The sequence below is a fragment of the Haliotis cracherodii genome, unplaced genomic scaffold (assembly GCF_022045235.1).
Source record: "Haliotis cracherodii isolate W230 unplaced genomic scaffold, xgHalCrac1.p SCAF_5, whole genome shotgun sequence".
Taxonomy (NCBI): Eukaryota; Metazoa; Mollusca; class Gastropoda; order Lepetellida; family Haliotidae; genus Haliotis; species Haliotis cracherodii.
In genome coordinates this window covers 55,186,098-55,209,031 of record NW_027266308.1, presented here as the reverse complement: position 1 = coordinate 55,209,031, position 22,934 = coordinate 55,186,098, and the positions used below count along the sequence as shown (strand labels likewise).

At 37.7% G+C, this 22,934-nt stretch overlaps 1 protein-coding gene across 13 annotated transcripts in view; it reads right to left on the bottom strand.

Moving 5' to 3' along the window:
- LOC139442398 (echinoderm microtubule-associated protein-like 2) overlaps window positions 1–22,934 on the bottom strand; it is a 91,694-nt gene that overhangs the window by 33,478 nt on the left and 35,282 nt on the right. For 6 of the 13 annotated variants that reach the window (XM_071223209.1, XM_071223206.1, XM_071223201.1 and 3 more), the window contains exons 2-4: window positions 8,832–8,975; window positions 8,247–8,484; window positions 6,044–6,070 (exon numbers count right to left, since the gene is read on the bottom strand). In XM_071223209.1, coding sequence (XP_071079310.1) covers window positions 6,044–6,070; window positions 8,247–8,484; window positions 8,832–8,975 — 409 coding nt within the window. Of the gene's footprint in view, window positions 1–506; window positions 1,415–6,043; window positions 6,071–8,246; window positions 8,485–8,831; window positions 8,976–11,100; window positions 11,233–20,585; window positions 22,504–22,580; window positions 22,617–22,934 lie in introns of those variants that run through there. The other 7 variants (XM_071223205.1, XM_071223211.1, XM_071223213.1 and 4 more) reach the window with 5 other exon arrangements.

The window sequence follows — 22,934 nt, the reverse complement described above, 5'->3', positions numbered from 1 at the left end:
TTTTTTCAAAATAATTAAGCATTTTTCATGACAACTAAAGTTAGAATAATAATGACATGACACGACACTAATCATTGAAAGAGAGTTAGTTCACAAATAAACAGCATTTCAAAATTCATTTATGATGCATTCTGAATAATCAGATTCATTGTTATTCTTAACTTCACAATTTACACTTGAGGACTTTCATTCAGGAAACACACTAAATATTAAGACAATGGTTATTTGTTACTAATTATCTAAAATTAAGTATATGCAAAAATTTGTTCAATATTCTATCATTACTGCATGAGAGCTCCTGCACTCCATGCAGCATTGTTTGCAACTTGACCCATGGAACTATTAGTCATATTAGCTGTATGATATATGCAATAGCTATGACTCGATACATAATATACCAGAATGATTAGTTTACAGAAGCATGCCAGCCTTCAGCATTATATGGAGAAGTGCATGCTAAGTCACACATGCACATCAGTATGAGCTGTGATCGTCTTCAATACTACCTCTTGCTGCTTGACATTATCCCGAATAACTTTGACAACTTTTTTTTTAAACTTCAGAAACTTTGGCAGCCTGCCTTCCACTTCCCTATGCAACTGCTTGCTGTGAACTGAACTGAGGCTGGGCAGGCCTGGGTATTTAAAGCACACACTCCAGGGTCAAGGTCAATTGAGCTGTCACATGACTTGTTTTCAGTGATGAAGAGCAAGCAGGAGTTTCATTATAAGGCTTATCAAATAGGATACAGATAAATATGGAAAATATGTTGATTTTTTTATTTTTCTTAATTTTTTAAATTGTCTTTGTCTGTAAAGGTTTTGTGTTATCAAAAAAGATTTATTTCTATTGTTTTGAGTAGATTTATGTTATATTGAAGTACTCAGTTAGATATTATGGGGCTCAGCTGTTACTCAGCCATGTGTAAAACTCTCCAGGAATGTCCAAGTATTTCTCACCATAACCACATCTCTTTATCAGAACTGTCCATGTCATTTCAAAATGTTCACAGTATCAAAATTGTCGCATTTGAATTATTTTATGATAATATTTACATTTGAAAAATTAAACAAAATTAGTTATTCTTCAAAAGAAAAAATATATTTTGCAATATCCACTCTTTATCATACAATTCTGACTTATCAATCAATCAATTTATTTCAGTACTTTTAGGACTCAGGCCTTTGTGTACAAACATTATGGTCCTGGCAGAATTGCATTTAACCATACATTTCTTTCCATATGTGAAAATATTTTGTAATGATGTTAGAGTTTGGAGATGGATGTTGGGAGGAAGATAAAACTTTGTCTGTCTTACTGTACCTCAGCTGGACACACTAAAAGAAAATGGAATTCATTTTCAAAGCAGTTAAAGTTACAAAGTTTACATTTTCTAGGTATATTGAAGTGACACCCACGCTCAACTTCAAGGTCATGACAACTAAAAATAAACGAGAAAGAGCAATTTTATATTTCCTTTGGGTAATGAGGTTCAAATAGTTGTCACAATTTATAGAAACTTTAAATGTTGCATAATAAGACATTTTTTAGCTTGCAAGTAGATCATTGTGCCAAATTTGTTGGAAATTGTCCTTAAAACGTTGATGAAACATATTGAGAAATATCTTTTTGTTACCATACATTTGAAATAACCATATATCTCCAAATCCTAACCTACTGACTTATCAATTGATCATAATAATTCATTGGCAGCAACAAAATTGCAATATTGCAATCATTCTTATTTTTAAATGCTACACAATGCAAAAAATCTGATGAATAAGCACTAAACAATAATTCTATTTTTATTGAATTTCTCACTACTCTGGAATATTACACCATTGTCACAACTGCATATACAAGTATGAAATGGACAAATATGTGCATCTATTTCTGATGGGAATCCATATCGATTATCTTCGACATCACTGAAATATCACTCATCGCCCAGCTGAGTATTTAGCTAATGGTCTCTAATGAGAGACTACCAAGTGGGTTTTTTCCTGCCATAAATGATTAGCAACAGCCATCTGTAATAAGAATGGTATACATGCTCTGTCATCGCATATATTACCAACATACATGTAGCATTAGCCGCCAACAAGGAAGGAGTGAGTGAGTTTGCTCTTATGCTGCTTTTAGCAATATTCCAGTAATATCGTGGCGGGGAACACCTGAAATAGGCTTCACACATATTGCCCATGTGGGAATTGAACTAGGATGATCAGCATGATGAGCAAACGCTTTAACCACTAGGCTACCCAACCACCCCAACCAGCGAGGTACACAGATGGAATAGCAAAGTTGGAGAATCAAAAAAAAATATGTACATATTTTAAACAGAAATAGCCACACAAATTACAAACAAGACACAAACACCAATATGTGTGCATCATAATGATTACAACCCACCACATTTTCAATTGAACCAAACACAGAAAATCACACAGACACACACACGATTTTCTCCATTGAAAATATGGTGGGTCTTAATCATCCGGATGCAAAACTGGTGATTAAGTCTTGCCTGTAATTTATATTTAATGTGTATACATATTCCATAGTTTAGGTTGCTCTCTGCTGGTTTTCTTGGGTATAATTTGAATCCTAAGAAATAATTTGAATCCTAACATATTACCTGAAACTTTAAGTATAATTGCCATTCTTATGTATAATTGTCATCCTTATGTATAATTGTCATCCTTATGTAAAATTGTCATCCTGAAAAATAATTGTCATTCCAATGTATTCCCATCCTTATGTAGAATTCTCATCCTTATGTAGAATTTTCATTTCAATGTATGTGTATTGTCATACTTTTGCAAAATTCTCATCCTTATGTAAAATTCTCATTCCAATGTATTCCCATCTTTAGGTAGAATTGTCATCCTTATGTAGAATATTATTCCAATGTATTGTCATCCTTATGCATAAATCTCTTCCTTATGTAGAATTTTATTGCAATGTATTATCATCCTTATGTATAAATTTCATCCTTATGTAGAATTTAATTCAAATGTATTGTCATCCTTATGTATAAATCTCATCCTTATGTAGAATTTAATTCAAATGTATTGTCATCCTTATGTAGAATTCTCATCTTTATGTAGAATTGTCATTTCAGTGAATTACTGTCATCCACTTTTACAATCCTCATTCCAAAGCACAGTTCTCATACTTATAATTCTTGTTTTATCAATAATTATCATACTAAATTTAATTCTCATCCTACTTATATTTCACATTCCAACGCATAACTCTCATTGTAATGAGTATTTCTCATTCCAATGTACATGTATAATGGTCATTCTAAGCATATTCCTCCTAAGGCATAATTCTCATTCTGATGTAACACTTAAAATAAATTTGCACATGGCATCATGTTCAATTTCCTGAGTCAAAAAGACAAAAAACAAACTAGCTTAACATTTTATCGAGCATTTAATCCTATATTAAAGTATCACCTAATCAATAATCACAGATCAAATGGCTTTATTTAGTGAAGTAGAAACTGATGCGGTTTCAGTAAATACATATCCACAACTCGGAATACACGAGCCATAGACATATCTACTGCACAACATAATATAAGTTTCTAGCACAACTCCATTGACCTTCGCATAAACATGGAGTCTAATTCATGTTTTTTATATTATGTTCATGGCAAAAAGTAATCAAATATTTATCCGATGATAATTATTGTTTCCTGGTTACCTGTCAAGTTTTGCAGGACTTCATAGGCCTTGATATCAATGTCAAACACAGTGAGAAGTAATTGATCTCTTGTTGTAGAACGTATCATATTGGTGGTAAATGTTTCAAGTATTGACCATGTTGACACATGTTTGTATCAGATCATGGTTCATGAACTAATGTATCACACTGCCAAAACACAAAATGACTTTAAATTGAAAAGCACAGTAGGTTTATCTCCTAAATAAAGTCATGAGTGAGTGAGGGAGTATGGTTTTATGTTGCTATTATTTATATTGAAAGTTTCAAGTAATATTACCGTGGGGGAAATCTGAAGAAGGGTTTCAAAGTTTGCATCCTTTGGATCATATGAGCTAAAATAAAATTGTCACCATAATTTTTAGTGTTGAAATAACAGTATAGACATGCATTAACAGCGTAAGTCAAATATTTCATCATTAAATCAGTGTTAACCATCTCCTGCATGCAGTGTGATTGTGTTTGTGATGCCATTACTGTAGCTGTTGTACCATCTCATCCTCTACAACACCACATTCAAAATGTGCTCAGTTAGCATTTGGTGCATACATTTTATATCCCATATCAAATATGGTGATTTATCATTATCGATTTTTCTATGTTAGCATTACATAAGATGTCAATGAATGATGGTTGGTTGGTTTGTTGTTTAAAGCCGCACTCAGCAATATTCCAGCTATATGAAGGCGGTCTATAAATAATCAAATCTGGACCAGACAATCCAGTGATTGATATCATGAGCATCGATCCATGCAATTGGGATCGATGACATGCATCAACCAAGTCAGCGAGCCTGGCCACCGGATCCCGTAAGTCACCTTTTACAGCACGCATGGGATGCTGAAGACCTATTCTATCTTCACAGGCAGTTAATGGATGAGGTTTCTGGGACAGAACATGCCTCAGTGGATCATACTTCTTATAATAATACGGTTCTTGACCTTCTTGTGGTCATGATGTTTGACCTGGCTAAATGTGTGTTCATCAATGGATTGTTTCTCATGCCATTGACCACTATTTTGCTAACTGAAGGTTTGTTAACAGGCAATGACTGTCATTAAGTGTTCCATCACTACAGGTATTGGACTGTAGCCTTCAGGAACTGACAGGAAAAGCAGTGGTTGAGACACAACCGAGTAGGATACAGGTATGATACAGGTATGAGTGAGTAAGTGAGTTGGGTTGAACGCCGCTTTTAACATTATTCCAGTTATATCACGGCGTGTCAGCTTAATGTGGGAGAAAAGCCCGGCGAACCCGGATTCGAACCCACAATCATAGGTTTCTGGCGTGCCCAAGGGACGCAACTCTGTACAGCAAATCATGGCACCTTAGACGACTGGGCCTCCTGTGCCCCCGATACGGATATGATACGGGTATGATACGGGTATGATACAGGTATGATACGGGTATGATACAGGTATGATATGGGTATGAGAAAGGTATGATATGAGTATGAGAAAGGTATGATATGAGTATGAAAAGGTATGATACAGGTATGGTACAGGTAGGATATGGATATGATACAGGTAGGATATGGGTATGATACAGGTATGATACAGGTATGATATGATATGATAAGGATATATTATGGGTATGATAACACATAATCAGCCAGGTCACAAGTGTAATTTCAAGGAAAGTCTGTTATAACTTTTCTGTGAAAATGATCAACAACTTTAGGATTCAGAGTATTTTGAGAGAACATTATCAAGCATATTGGAGACAATGATTGCTTTTACAAAGTTGACAACACAGAATGCTGACAAAGCACATTTTGTAACATTGCACCCAGACCATGGTGCCTATCCATGGACGACATCTGAACAGTGCTTATAACAGGTGAAGCAGGATGGCGGCAAATCATAACAGCTCAAAATACCACAACCAATATTCAGCTTTTGACAGTAAAAGTTGGCATGTTTCATTAAAATATCTATGATTACCAATTATCCTGACCTTTTTTCACATCATTTTCAGTCGATTTGAGTAAAAAAATAGGGACTATTATTAGCTATTTTATTTCACAAAAGTCTATACATCATCACATGACTCACATTTCTGACCAGTCACAGACTGGACTTTGTAAAGCAATATCACAATGTAGACATTTATTGAAACCAAAATACTTCAAGTCCCAAGTACAGTAACATTCTATAGAAAAGATATGATCGAATCACAATCTCAACTATTTCCTAAACCACGCTGGATTTCATATTATTTAAATGAATAATTATTTGAAAATAGTCTGAGAAGTTATGAGATGCCCCCCACATTCCTATGTAAGCATGTAGGTGCAACAAGCATGTACCTGTCACCATTTGCTTGAAGCTGCCTCCTGTAATCAAAGTGTGCATTATGAGGCAAAGTCAAAAACACAGAGTGTAACACTGCACAGATTATACAGAGTGCAAAGCAGCAATCAGGGTCAACTGAATCTTGTTACTGTTGTCTGTCACTGGCGACATTGCTGTCACCCGTAACTGATGACAACATTGCTGTCACCCGTAACTGATGACAACATTGCTGTCACCCGTAACTGATGACAACATTGCTGTCACCCGTAACTGATGACAACATTGCTGTCACCCGTAACTGATGACAACATTGCTGTCACCCGTAACTGATGACAACATTGCTGTCACCCGTAACTGATGACAACATTGCTGTCACCCGTAACTGATGACAACATTGCTGTCATACATAACTGATGACAACACTGCTGTTACCCAGGACAGATGACAAAACTGCTGTCATCTATAACTGATAACAACACTGCTGTCATGCATAACCAATGACAATGTCGCTGTTCTCTGTTACATATGACAACACTGCTGTTATCCGTTAATGGCTACAATATTGCTGCAATTTGTTACAACATAGCTTTCATTGGAGTAACAACAGATTTAAAGGTCTAAAGGCTTCCAGAATTATTAAAATGATGTGTGTATATAATCACTTGGTATTCCATATTTGCTTGGAAATTGAAATGAAATGAGATCAATTTACATGATCACATCAACATACACACATGAATTTGGAAATGTTTGTAATATTCTGCTTTAGTTATAGTCTGGAAGGTAATTTAAGGGAGCAACGTTTACTACAATATCTGAAAAACTATTGGACCTACTCCAGTCAAAGTTGGTATGAGATTATTAAACAGTCATACATAACTGGATATTACATTTAAAGACAATCAGTGCATGAATAAAAAATCACGATGAGACGCCCAACGCTAACACCGTATTCGTGCGTGAGTGAATCCCATGCAACCTTTCGAGTTGAGTTGATTGGTTCAACTGTGTCATATGGCCCTGTGACGCAGGGGTAGCATTAGGCAGATGGCTGTTACAATGAATGCTCGTTCCAATCGTGACAAACAGGTCTGGTTGTTGATGAAATATAGTGATAGCTAAATAGACAGATTTTTTATTCATGCACCCATTGTCTTTAAATGTAATATCCAGTTATGTATGACTGTTTAATAATCTCATACCAACTTTGACTTGAGTAGGTCCAATAGTTTTTCAGATATTGTAGTAAACGTTGGTACCTTAAATTACCTTCCAGACTTTAGTTTTCTTTAAGATTTGAAAAGATTACTTCAAAATATTAGGAAACCTCGGTCTCTTTAACATGAGAAAAGTCAGACCATCACGTATACAATGATGCAGTAGAAACAAGTAGCATGCTTTCCAAAGCCTACAACATTTATCAATATGCCATCAGGGTAAATAGAACTGTAAGACTTCATTAAGGCCACAATAAATCAATTATTAGATTTTCATTAAACATAATCAAATATGAGGCAGGTGGCATTTTATTTGTTTGTCTTACTTTTTTAACGAACTCTTTAAGGCATCTGTGGACATTAACTGCTGATGGGTGTGATTCATGTGAAGCGTGAATGTTAAGGTTGGATAATCAAGGTAGGAAAGAAGGGGAACACAATAATTTTCTCTGTAAGATTTGTTTGTGTGTTTTTTGTTTAATGCCGCACTCAGCAATATTCCAGCTATATGACTGCGGTCTGTAAATAATGGAGTCTGGACCAGACAATCCAGTGATTGACATCATGAGCATCGATCCACGCAATTGTGATACGATGACGTGCATCAAACCAAGTCAGCGAGTCTGATAGTCACCTTTTACGGCAAGAATGGGGTGCTGAAGACCTATTCTACCCAGGATCTTCATGGGTCTGTAAGAACCTGGGCACAATGAAATATGGTTTGATAGTAAAGGAGGTGTGGACTAAAACCTAATAATTCATTTATTACGGCCTAGTGCAGAAACACAAAGGAGAATAATTCAAAAGACTTCAGTGCAACATCTACAACAAGAGGTAAGTGAGTTGTACTTGGCAGTTATTCCATTAAAATCACTGCAAAGAACATCAAGAAGGTCCGGATGTTTGACCCAGGCTGACTATTGATACAGTTAACACATGTACCAGTCGACTTTACTTGTTCCCTTGCATAACATAGAGAGACATCAGAGAAACGACTTACTTGTTTGGAGTTATTTGTGAATTGGAAAGATCTGCTGAATTTGACAAAGAGGACCATTTCTTGAGAGGGGTTGAGTTCCTGGATGAGTGGTAGGATCGTGATTGTGGTGGGGTTGTACTTCTATGTGAGATGAGGTTCACATTCTCCAGGGGATTCAGGTGACTCTTCCTCTCATGTGATGCAGATTTCCGAGGTGATCTGAATGTTGGCTTTGATGGTAGAATGTGGTTTGGGGGAGCTGAAATAAACAGGTGAGCAAGAGTTATCTCCCTTTGACTAGTTTGCTGTATTTTATGGCCCAGTGTTTTTAGTCTTCACTGCAAGAATAAGATGTTAGGAGTTGTCTCCCTTTGATCTAAATACACCTTAAAGATAATTTAAGCCAGACTGACTTTAGCATGGGTACTTCAAAAGAGACAACTTCATCAAGCTACCAGACTAGAACTTATTAAGTCTGCAGATAACTTTGACAAGGCATCTTGAGATAGACAAGTTCATCAACTTGTGTGACTCCAACGAGGACTAATGAACACAAAGGGACTAATAAACACACAGGTAAATTCATTGCTGAATTGATCAACTTACCTGACTCCAACTGAGTGATTCTACGTATGACATCAGCGAGGGCACTCTTGAGACAGACGATCTCATCTCCCTGTTGCGTGACCTTCTTCTCCAGGTAGGCCACTCGGTCAACGAGGTCCTCCTGCTCCTGACTGAGAAGCCCATCTGAAACACCAAGCCAAGGTTACCAAGTTTCTAAACCATCAGTGGATGAATGGACGTTCTTAACACTGAAGTCAGCAATATACTTGATACTTCATGGCAGCCTGACTCCTACGACAAGCATACCTATGAAGATCCGGGGTAGAATAGGTCTTTAGCAACCAATGCTTGAGTAAAAGGCGACTAAGCTTATCGTAATAGGTGACTATGGGATCGGTTGGTCAGAATCACTGATTTGGTTGATGCATGTCATCGTATCCCAATTGCGTGGTTCGATACTCATGATGTCAAGCTCTGGATTGTCTGGTCCAGACTCCATTATTTACAGAATGCTGTCACATAGCTGGAATATTGCTCAGTGCGACATTAAACAAAAAACAAATATACAAAATGTTAAATCCTCCCTGCTGACCAATCAGTCAGGCTGTTGTAGGAAGGTACCGTACTCAAACCTGCTTTGAGTGATTTGTATTTCATTTTTCAACTGCTTCAAATTTAAGTGAAATGCAAATATAACTGTTTCAAAATGAATTCATATAATTTGGAATAACTGTGCTTAATAACATCATGGAAGTCCACTGGCACACAGTCAGCTAAGTATCAGAGCTTGACCATCAGGTCTCCATATAAGCGGTCTCTTGTGACAAGAATGAGAAAACGAGGACCCAAAGTTCCCATATAACAAGGGTCATATCTTTTTGGTGCACTTGCATACACAAAAAATGTCCTTCCCACCATCTGAATATCAAATTGCACACCCCAAACGAACCATCATTTGACAACAGACTCACAGTATGTTTACAGGAAGACCATGCTGCAATGTCTGCTGCCCACTTTAGTATAGGCCTAGATGCTGCAATCAGTGCAGGGCATGAAACAGGGACATTGTCTGTACATAATAATGGTACCCGGTAATCATTAACTGTTCTACTGTTGTGCATCACAACACATAAATTAGCAAAGAACATTGTAGTTTTTGAATGACCCGAATCAAATTTGCTTGGACTGTCTATTCCGTCAAGCGTAGTCCACCTTTAATACCACGTAAACACATTTAGCGTAAAAATGCTTAGTTGAATATATCCTGGCTGAACAATCAGTCTGTTGTTGGAAGGTATATAAACCTTCTTTTTGTAAGTATTTTCTTCTTCAAACAGCACCAAATGTCCATAATGTAAATGTATCGTGTACAAGAAAACAATCTTATACTTGCCGATACTAAGATTCCTAAGAATATATCTGCATAATTGGTCTTAGATCAATACCCACATGCTCATACCTGTGTTGTTCTACAAAATGGCAGCCTCATAACTGCACACTATCGTGTCATGTATTATCTGCGGGACGTTTTTTTTTTGCTTCAATGACATCAATAACTGGTAACATTGACGGTATGCATCACTGCTTGTTGTATTAACAGCTGTCATTACTCAGCTTGGCAAACATCAGGGGGCCTGGGAACACCCTTTGTAAAATTACAAATACAATATGTTTTTCCAGTGAACATTGCGATATGTTGCTGTACACCGGGACTGTATTGTAATTGTACTGGAGCCATGATGACAAGCCCTTGAAAGAAACGAAAGTCTACTTCTAGTAAATCCCATATCTCTCAGAGATTAAACCCAATATCTCTCTGTGACTAAACCCCATATCTCTCTGTAACTAAACCCCATATCTCTCAGTGTGTAAACCCCATATCTCTCAGTGACTAAACCCTATATCTCTCAGTGTGTAAACTCCATATCTCTCAGTGACTAAACCCCATATCTCTCAGTGTGTAAACCCCATATCTCTCACTGACTAAAAACCCTATATCTCTCAGTGTGTAAACCCCATATCGCTCAGTGTGTAAACCCAATATCTCTCAGTGTAAACCCCATGTCTCTCAGTATATAAACCCCATTTCTCTCAGTGACTAAACCCCATATATCTTAGAGTGTGAACCCCATTCTCTCAGTATGTAAACCCCATATCTCTCTTTTTGTAAACACAATATCTCTCAGTGAATAAACACACTATCTCCCTGTGTAAACAATATCGCTCAATTAGTAAACCCCATATCTCCCTGCAAGTAACAGTATTTCTCAAGATCCGACAAGTGACATGTATAAACACATATACCTACCTGTAATATCATCCAAGCTGTTCCCAAAACACTCATCCATTTTATTCCTTAAAACCTTACACCAGGTATGTCGGCATAAGTTACGACATTTCAGAATGTTCCTCACATGACAAACCAATCAGTGTGAAATAACAAATGTAACACACAAGGGAAAACAAACCACACGCTCGCTTTTTTCAACGCATTTCACTATCAAATTCTGACCTCCCTGATATACAAATGCACCTGTATGAATGAAGCGTTATAGAAGCTTTTAGTCAGCATAGAATGAACAACCAATGAGTCATGTCACAACCACCCGACTTTGTCTTGTTTGTGGGAAAATTGAACCTGAATGTTTGAATGAGTGGGTACACACAATGAAAGGACAGGAAGAGCTGATCGGCGTGCCACTGAAAGGTGCTCTGTGTTCAGTGTGTGACTGGCTAGCAGACCGGTACATACAGATATTGATCTCCTTCAAAGGTATATCAAAAAGTTGGCTGATTATGTGTTCATAACATGCTCCACCTCTAAGTGTAAGTGTTAAGTGGGGGAAGTGCTGCTGTTAATATCTGTTGTGATTCATTCTACTGTAAAACCTTATATTTTATATTGTAGAATGAAATGGAAAATGTAGTCTGTCATACAGACCCTGAAACAAATATATTCAATGCAGCCCATGCAAGTCTATAATGTTTGGCAAGTCTAGAATACTGTAGTATCTGAAAATGAAGAAAGTCTCTGGGCTTCTTTTTATTATTTTTTATGACTGTAATTCAACAACTGTTTTTTTCTGTAAAATATGTTCATTTCTGAGACTAGATGTAAGTCTAAAGAAATTAGAAAACTAGATTTAAGATTTAATGCTTTATGAGATCACTGCACATGTGCAGTTCAGCGTGTCTTCATACCATTTCAAGCATAACCTTTTTGCTAATAGGTTGCTACCTGTTTGCCATTGTACAAAGTGATTTTAGTGCTAAGGTGATTGTAACTCCCATACCTTAACATAGATTTATGACAGTCATACCTAATTGGAAAAATGCATCTAACCAATGGTTACAAGGTTCAATTTCTTGCAAAATAGAACGCTGAGTAAATATATGTAATATACAAGTTTAATGTTGTTTTATGGAATATATATACTGTATATATGTGTGTGTGTGTGTGTGTGTGTGTGTATGACTATAACTTCAATGTTGTTTCTTGCAAAATATAACACTTAATGGATAACTTGTTACCTCCATGTCAGAATGATGAGATCTGATTGGTTCACGTGATCTTGATAAAATACTGTGTAACCTGCCTTGGAGGGGAATAAATCTCTGATTCCCCGTCGTGAGCTGCTTGTGGTATATCACCTGACGCGGGACGCATAAAACCCCATGTACCCCTCGTGATCCTGCTACAACTTATAAAGTAAACACTATAAAGCCACATTATTTCTGTGGTTGCTCAACTATATTATGAGTGAATGTTTTTTATGGCTCGTTAATTAAAAGCATGAGCAATCATCCACTCTACTGATGTACAAGGATAAACACACTGACCACCAACTGAACCACTGATCTCACTATACTTAACGCTTTACATAGACATATCACTGTACAAAATACTATCTTGCAACTACTGGAAAGTCCATTCTTTAATACAGTCTAACGACGGTCACCTAAAAATCAAAGTTATACAACTGTAATAAATCCTACGCTTTAACACTGACTTAGCAACTTATATCCCAGAATTGCTGTGACGAAAAAGGCGTTGTTTCCAAACTCTCTTACAAGAAAGTGATTTACAAACCTGGCTTTGCCAGAGAAGGCTGTGACTTTGACAGTATCAGCATGCTACTGTAATACTTAGGCATCGTCAGCGAAACTCCACAATATTCCTAACAAATATGAACTATGTATCTTTCCAATGCTTCATCTGAAGTGTCCCGATCCGTTCAACACGTCTTGTCAGAGCCTCTGAAGGATGCTGTCCAGTAGGTGACCAATGACAACATCTGCTGCTCTGTCATTCAATAATCGTATCATAAAATGGTTTATCGACATGGCCATAAAAGTCACATCTCTTTCAGAAGATGACCTAGGAAACAATCGAAAGGTCTTACTGTATATCAATACATGAATATATCGTCGTCTGAACCTTTTGCCTTCTGCTTCTATCAGTTAAAACCTGACGTGCACTTTCAATTGATTTAAAGTAACTGCCAATAACTTTGCACGAACTTCGAAGTTTCCAAGACACAAAGTAGACTGGTCTTGCTTGACAACAGTATGAGGATCTATACCGAAACGTCGCCTTTACAGTATGAAAGAAGTTGTTATCCATAAATTGTGTCTACTTTGTCAGCCGTCAACTTCTAAGTAATGCCTATCAAACAACTTTCCAAGACGCTTTGTACTCTATGACCTAAAAAGTCTAAAATTATTTCTGGTAATAAAATCTTCCCAAACACCTAGTTACAAATAAGAGAAAAGTGATCAATAAAAGTTGGAAGATCAGATTTGTGTTTGTTCTTGCTTATGTTTTGTTTCATTTAAAGCATGTTCAATTGTACATAAAGTAAACCTGCCTTTATTTACGATGCATACCACTCAGCTTGAAATCTGTTAAGTGCTGGACACATTTGCCTACCCCTACAGTGATATCTAATGCTGAAATCAACTGCCTGGTTCCTGGCAGTATTTGCGCTGTGGCACCTTTAAGATGTGTATACAGCACTGTTTATTTGGTGATACTATTCTTAGCAGATAGCCCACATGGGACTGCTCTTCTACATTAATATCCACTATTACATCCTATAATTACTCTTGGTGAGGTCATTATGTGAAAACAAGGGTCCTTGTTTTTGCATTATGACCTCATCAAAAGTAATAAATTATTCTGACATAGCACATTTCATTTATAAAGCGCTTACTTTCACAATTTCTTTCCCTGCTATCAAACATTTAAACGAGATCTTTAGAAATCTTGGTGACAAAGTCAATATTGATCATGTGACAGGTCAATAGTGATCATGTGACAAGTATTCCAGATTACGTGATTTAACGAAACATTACCGGGTCAGTATTCTAATGTTAGGTCAGCATTGAAATTTATTGTCTTATACCATGATATGGATTATGAAATTCAAAGTTCCTTAATAGAGAAATATCAAGGGCTAATAAATGCTATGTAAGGAAACGCATTCCCATATGACCAGAACATTGGTATCTGATCTTCAGCATGTAGAACAGCAATGGTCCAGAATGAGTTAGGCAGCACACAAATCATGCTGACAATATACTGTAGGATTGACCCTAAGTAAAACGATCACATGCTGTATAGACTTATTATTGTACAGCTCAAGGGGTGGGCTTTACGTATATAGTAATACCATGATCAGCCTACTTTACACCATCTGGTTTATGATCGAGTTTGTACATACAAAAGTGAACCAATAAATAATCTTTCATGGCTGGGATTGGCCGACAGAAGTAAGGAATGTGAGACATTCAGTCGGCTCTTCCTGCCTAATCCATTGTAACAAGAGTCATCAGAAAGATGACATATCCCCCCCCCCGGCAGCTGTCTGTAAAGTAACCACTAGTAAATGTGCAATTCTGTATGTAATGAGTCAACAGTTGAATGTTTTTTTAGAAGCATACATTCTTTTACCCACTGAATGGTTTTCAAATTCTGGCCCGGAAACGAACCCATTCCCCAATGGAGTCTAGGTCCAACTTTTTCCATAAATATTGTAAAAAATAAAAATTCGTAAAAAAAAAAATATCAAAAGGCACCACTTCAGTATGTGCCTGATAGCTTTGCCAAGTTTCGATCAAATACACTGAATGGTTTTCGAATTCTGCCCCGGAAACGAACCCCATCCCCAATTGAGTCTATGTCCAACTTCATTCCATAAAAATTTTAAAAAATAAAAATTAGAAAAATCCCAAAATATCAAAAGGCACCACTTCAGTATGTGCCTGATAGCTTTGCCAAGTTTCGATCAAATACACTGAATGGTTTTCGAATTCTGCCCTGGAAACGAACCCCATCCCCAACTGAGTCTATGTCCAACTTCATTCCATAAAAATTTTAAAAAATAAAAATTAGAAAAATCCCAAAATATCAAAAGGCACCACTTCAGTATGTGCCTGATAGCTTTGCCAAGTTTCGATCAAATACACTGAATGGTTTTCGAATTCTGCCCCGGAAACGAACCCCATCCCCAATTGAGTCTATGTCCAACTTCATTCCATAAAAATTTAAAAAAATAAAAATTAGAAAAATCCCAAAATATCAAAAGGCACCACTTCAGTATGTGCCTGATAGATTTGCCAAGTTTCGATCAAATACACTGAATGGTTTTCGAATTCTGCCCCGGAAAAGGAAATGATTACGGACGGACAGACAGACGGACGGACGGACAGACAGACTGGCTGATCGCTATATCCCCCCGCATTATATGCCGGGGGGATAAAAAGGTCATCAGATTAATGATGGTTGTTGGTATGATCATTTTGTGCAACTTGTACAATGGATATACTGTATTCGACGTAATAAACGCCCCGCTCTAATAAGCGCCCACGACGATATTTGCTAATATATTGGCAAGTGCACAATCCCATTTAGCATCCCTTCCGATTGATCAATGTACACAAGAATTATTTATTCGTGTATAATACGCACTCGTGTGTTATATGCACCTTTAATTATGGGCAATTGAATTATGGAAAAATATATCTGTCGCATATAAACATTTCAGGCTGTCAGCATAAACCTTGAAATTTATCTTTCAACTCTGTTTTTTTCCGCCAAAATAATATTCTAATAAGAGCCCCCTATTTCTAATTTTGAGAGCGCCCTGGGCGCTTATTACGTCGAATATGGTATGCAGAGAGTATAATTTTGCATACTGTTACCATAGTACAGTGTCTGCTTGGATCTATGTCATGTATGTAACAGTCAATCTGTGAAATTAGTCACTTGATAAAATGACTAAAATGTTTATTGACCCCTTGTCATGTGGTGAAATGACTGACCCCTTGTCATGTGGTGTAATGACTGACCCCTTGTCATGTGGTGAAATGACTGACCCCTTGTCATGTGGTGTAATGAAGGACCCCTTGTCATGTGGTGAAATGACTGACCCCTTGTCATGTGTTGAAATGACTGACCCCTTGTCATGTGGTGTAATGAAGAACCCCTTGTCATGTGGTGTAATGACTGACCCCTTGTCATGTGGTAAAATGACTGGCCCCTTGTCATGTGGTGAAATGACTGACCCCTTGTCATGTGGTGTAATGAAGGACCCGTTGTCATGTGGTGAAATGACTGACCCCTTGTCATGTGGTGAAATGACTGACCCCTTGTCATGTGGTGTAATGAAGGACCCCTTGTCATGTGGTGAAATGACTGACCCCTTGTCATGTGGTGTAATGAAGGACCCGATGTCATGTGGTGAAATGACTGACCCCTTGTCATGTGGTGAAATGACTGACCCCTTGTCATGTGGTGAAATGACTGACCCCTTGTCATGTGGTGAAATGACTGACCCCTTGTCATGTGGTGAAATGACTGACCCCTTGTCATGTGGTAAAATGACTGGCCCCTTGTCATGTGGTGTTATGAAGGACCCCTTGTCATGTGGTGAAATGACTGACCCCTTGTCATGTGGTGAAATGACTGACCCCTTGTCATGTGGTGTAAAGAAGGACCCCTTGTCATGTGGTGAAATAACTGACCCCTTGTCATGTGGTGAAATGACTGACCCCTTGTCATGTGGTGAAATGACTGACCCCTTGTCATGTGGTGTAATGAAGGACCCCTTGTCATGTGGTGAAATGACTGACCCCTTGTCATGTGGTGAAATGACTGACCCCTTGTCATGTGGTGAAATGACTGACCCCTTGTCATGTGGTAAAATGAAGGACCCCTTGTCATGTGGTGAAATGACTGACCCCTTGTCATGTGGTGTAATGAAGGACCCCTTGTCATGTGGTAAAATGACTGGCCCCTTGTCAAGTGGTGAAATGACTGGCCCCTTGTCATGTGGTGTAATGAAGTACCCCTTGTCATGTGGTAAAATGACTGGCCCCTTGTCATGTGGTGAAATGACTGGCCCCTTGTCATGTGGTGTAATGACTGACCCCTCGTCGGGCGGTAAAATGACTGGCCCCTTTCTGTACCTTAACCCACTTGGAGACCCAGACTGGTAGAAACATTCAAGTTTGTCAGTATTGAGTTTCTCTAGACGTCTTGTTACTGAAAGACCACCTGTTGCATTGCCAGGCTCTGTGTGCTTCCACAGGAGTGGGGTCAGACAACTCCAATCAATATAGGGCACCATATACCTGCTGTAAATCATGGGCCAGCAGTGCGCCCAATTTACATAGATTGTGCTGCATTACTCAGACAGGTGAATATAGAAGCAGGGACAGAGAAGTAGGCTGAATGCATGTCATTACAGTCAGAGCCTGTTGAAACAATCATCCATTTCTCACAAAATGGTCATGAATTTATGGACAACACAAACAAGACTATTACTCCAACTGAAATTACTGTCATCAGCCTTTGTCTTGTTGTCAGTTGATGAAAGGTTTCTCACAAAGTATCTTACATTATGAGATTATAATTGCCACGGTTACTGACTTTACAAAACTCACTCACTCACTCACTCACTCACTATATTTGCTTATAATCAGAACAAGTCATTGTTCATTAGGCCGCACATCAATTACTAAAATAAGCTGTTTGAAGAACCATGTTCTTATCAAGATTACTGACTGACGCCTCGTTGATAGGTCAACTGGTACTTGACCATACTTGTTCTGGTTCACTGAGATGACTGTCTAAAATAAGATGGACCCATATTCTCTGCAATTAACTTTCCATTTCAAGATGTTCATATCTAGAAATTTAATAAAGTCATTGGACTTATTCAAATTTTCACTCCTACCCATAATCCTATCTAAATTTGGGTTTCAAGATTAGCACAGTCTAGATAAACACAAGTAAGATGAATGGAGACAATGTTTACAGCAGTTAGACAAGGTTTTGTCAGCATACATCATCATTGATCAGAATCATGTATCCCAAGAGAAGCATTTAGTTTCCATCAAATTTTATTCAAATCATTGTTGCGTTTCACCAGGACCAATCAAACTACAGGTCATCAGCCTCAGTAGTCTCAAGAGGTGTACAGGTACATATGAGGGGTACGTGTAGGAGTTCAGTTCAAATATGGGAGCAGAGAGCTCCTTTAAGTTTCACTCTGTTATAAGTGGTAACCTTGGGGGAATAATCTCATCTGAAGGCATCAAGACAGATTGTTAAAAGCGGTGTAAAACCATACTCACTCACTCACTCACAAGTGAGTGCGTGACTGATGGTAATATGCCAGTCAGCAATATTTCAGCCATATCACTTCAATCTATACCTAGTCTGGGCAAGCCAAACAAGTGGTTGAAAGAATGAACAACAAGAGACGCTGTCAGGTTACCAGCTGCTGTCGGCGCATACATCAGCCATTTATTCTTTGTGGCCATAATGTTTTAGCCAGTTCTTACAACAAGCATGGGGTTCTGGGGTCCTATTCTGACCCGGAATCATCACACTGTCAAAGAATAAATAATAAATGTAATCACCTATTGTTCCCACCTGAGGATTTGAATCCAGATCTCTGAACTGACAAGCCAATGCTTTAATCACTAGGCCACCTTACAACTTCTGCAATGGAGGGATTTTGGTTTTAGGCTGCTTAACAATATTCAAGTGGGACCCCATTAATTAGTTTCACAAACAGTGAACCCAGGTCTTCAGCATGACAAGCAAATGCTTTATGTTCTAGGTTACCCAACCGCCCCTTGGTCGTGTGAGACTATCTTACATCCTGAGTATTACTCTAGTTTAGATGTTCAAATATTGTTGCACATGATGGTACAGTTGTAGTTCTTATCGCCCTTAGTTACAAAGATTCATCAGGAATGAGAGTGACTGTAAATGTTTAAATCCATCAATATTCCAGCCTTTAAATAACCTGGCCTGGTCAAACCAGTGACTGAAAGCATGAACAACGAACCACGATCAGGGCACGATAACCCACCATCAGCCAAATCAAAGAGCCTCACAACCAATCTATTTATGACAAGCATAGGTTCGACAAGCACAGGTTCAGGGACCATTTCTATGCTGGAATTCCAACAGGGTTCATTAGCAACGTAGACAAAAATGTCACAATACATAACTACAGTAGCCTCATTCTGACAATCATTTGAAAATGTCTTTTACAATACCATGATTAAATCATTACCATGTATATTAGAATCAGTTATTGATGACTCCCAAGCCCATTTCCAACAGCTGCTCGGAACACGTAACAAGAGCAGACGTCAATTTACACATGGATAAAGGTATGTTGTACTGACTACTAAATCACACCTACAAGTCAGTAATGTAGTTTTGATGTGTGTTCACCATCTTGACAATGTGGGGAACAGTTTCTGAGAGTGCAGGCGATGTAGAGGGTTTGCCAACATAAAGGCAACTTATTCTGGGATGAAAACATTCATGGAGAAAGAGTAGCATTAACGTATAGACTGGACTGGTCTATTCCGATTGATATATTCATAGTTTCAGAAACCAATGTGTTCTGATAGTCAAATAGCCATACAGGCCTCCATTTAAAGTAGGTATCGACATCTGGGTTTATGTGTGGATTTCTGTCCATGAATATTATATTTCCCTGGAGGATCTCATTAGAATTCCTTAACAGCTCTGTGCTTCCTGCATATTGGGATAAGTATCTAAAGATGGTGAAGCAATGGGACATTACAAAATTACAAGCAGAGTACTCATGCACATACGCACGCATGCACACACATTTATTATTTCTTGTTTTAATAATAACCTTGACCGCCATAAAATTTCAAAACATATAATATAGTATGTTTAAACACATCAATGGGCTTATTTCTAATTATTACTTTAACACTTTTTCACCAAAAACTATATTTTAACGTTCATTACATTTAATTTCTAATTATGCCTGGCAACGTACCAATCATGAAATTTGCTGTATGCATCTTGGGATATTGAATACTTATCAAATAAGATAATTAGTCTGGCCAAACCTTCATTCATAAATCTTCAACTCAGACAGAAGTGTTTCATAAGATTCAATATTCTCTTCCATCTAACTGTTCACACCTATGCTTGCTGGCGTGTTACAACATGATCACAATCGGCCCATGCATAGTTCTAGATAAAAGCCACAGACAGAAAATCAGTATCGGTTGTTGATACATTGCCAGCTATTATGTAAGAAAAGAGTAATTTAACCCTTATGAACAGTGGCTCGATCCCCCTTATATAACTCATTTCCACACCTGTACTACATAATATCTATAAAGTTGTGAGGAGAATACTACAGGTGTTTACAGAGTTGCATGCACAGCAAAAACAAACAATTCAAGGAAATTGTTCCGTATTATTATTCCTGAAACAATGTTTACCTTTCTTGTCCAATTGTGCTGACTGTCTATATGGTGCTAATATCTCCTCCACATCCGCACTAGAACTCTGTTTCGACATCTTCCTCTGAACACTCTCCAAACAATGTTGTTGGCTGACCAAAGGCTACTGTAAACCCTTCACAAGAATTAGGTCCACACTAACCTTGGACGACCATTAGCATCGATCCGCAAACCAAAATCCGTAAGGCTTAACTCCTTAGCATACAATTATAGCCCAGTCGTCACTAACAGGCACAACTGCAAACAGATCCTTACACTGTTCCCAGGAAATCCTGTATCGAGAATGATAAAACGACACAATCAGCAGTCCAGTCAATCCATAGACTTAATGCATCATTGGTCACATCTATTGTCAGAACAGTTTTTTCACAGTTTACAGTTGAAGATATCCACTCGGCCAGAAATAATTACTTGGTATTTTTGACAGCCTTCATATGCCTTAGATTGAGAACTCAAGAAGTGCTGAGTTGAACAATGGCTGCTACCCTTTGGGAATAAGTCTGAACAATCGTAATGAATGAGATCAGGATTGCTATACCCTTGTGCGTTGTTGACCAGTATTATCCGTCTTTCATGCTCACAGCCTGACAAATCAGGTATGACGCTGTTCCCTAGATCAAATTCCTGTGTCGTATAATTTCGGGACAGATTACAACCTGGATAGTTCGTAAACATATAAAGGGGTAAGATATATGAGATATCACGCATGTCGTGTTGAAGACATACATGTAGTGACACTTGGTGTTGACAGAGAAAAGTATTATATCGGTAATAAGTCATTATGATTTATATCACCCGGCCTTGAACACTGACAGAAGAAACACACTTTTACACCTATCAATGATTGATGATATACTTTACAAGGAATCTACAGCAGTTTAATGGTTAAAGTATTCAGTCATAATCCACATATCACCTACTCCTTGACTCATCAATCAGCTGATAACATTGTCTCATGAAACATTAACCATCTTAACTTAGTAAATTAATTAATGGTCAAGTCACTTTTCTTAAACGCATGCCTATAATGCTTGAAATTGAACTGCTGTTGGCAGTGATTTCTTAGCATTGTTAAAAGTGTTTTGTTGCTTTATCATGCATGTTTATTTACACCAAACTGGATAAATCACCAAGTTACCATAGTAACACAAAAGCAAAAAGTCACTAAACTGTCATATTTATATTTTGCCTGAAACCACTCCGATCATGATACAAGTTTGCGAAAGAGGAGATTAATAACATCCAAATTGTTTTGTGCTAGCTGCACTCTACCTGTCCATGTCACTGATCAGAAGAAATTTGTCTGTAGTACTACTCAACACATCAGGAACATGATAAATGATCTCCATCCTCATCAAATGCACATTTACAGCCACTAGAACAACAAGCAGCAAATCAACGATAACAAGCCAGAATGGAAGATTACTTGCTTGTATTTAGGACTGAGGTTACCATGGATACAGGATGTTATAATAATAGTTCAAGTTCAAAGAATCACATTGTCACGTTTGCATTTCATTATTGTAATAATTTGGAATCAATTACTATAAATATATATTAAAAGGCAAAGGCATAAATTCTGTAAAACTGATGAATACATTTCATCTTGATGCAAAACACAAGAAAACAAATTTTAAGAAAACTACATGTTTGTATATAATACCGATACTTATCTTCAAAATTGTTGTATACCCAGGAAATCACACTTTCTACTCATAATCAGCTCCATGAACCTGTTTTCCATTAAGAGGCGAGATACATTTCCTCCAATACCAAATAATCTAGATCTGATGTTCCAGTTTACTCATTTACACTTCCTCCTGTTGACATACAAACCACCACACAGGATATCCATCCTTACAGCTGAAACACACAACAAGCCATGTACGACAGGAGCGGTATTTACAATGCTACAGGGAGATGCTCCACACAAACCCAGCGCCACTCAAGCAAGGAACACGACAGAGAACAGACCTGCAGGAAAGGAGATGCTCATTTGTATCAACTGTCTTCATCAAGTGATCACAACTATGAAAAAACTCTATACAGTGCAACCAACTCAAGATTGATCCATTAACTCACGCCGTGGTATAAAAATCTGGCTAAGTATAACCTGGAACCATCTGGGCAATTCATTAATTACCGTATTCAACAACCATAGGGCCTTTATTCTATTATATATATCTTCCCTCATGCATTACTATACCACAGGGGCAGTGGGGTAGCTTAGTGGTTAAAACATTCACTTGTCTCGCCCAAGGCCCAGGTGCAGTCCACCATATGGGTACAATGTATATACATAAGCACCCAAACAGTACTATTCCATGG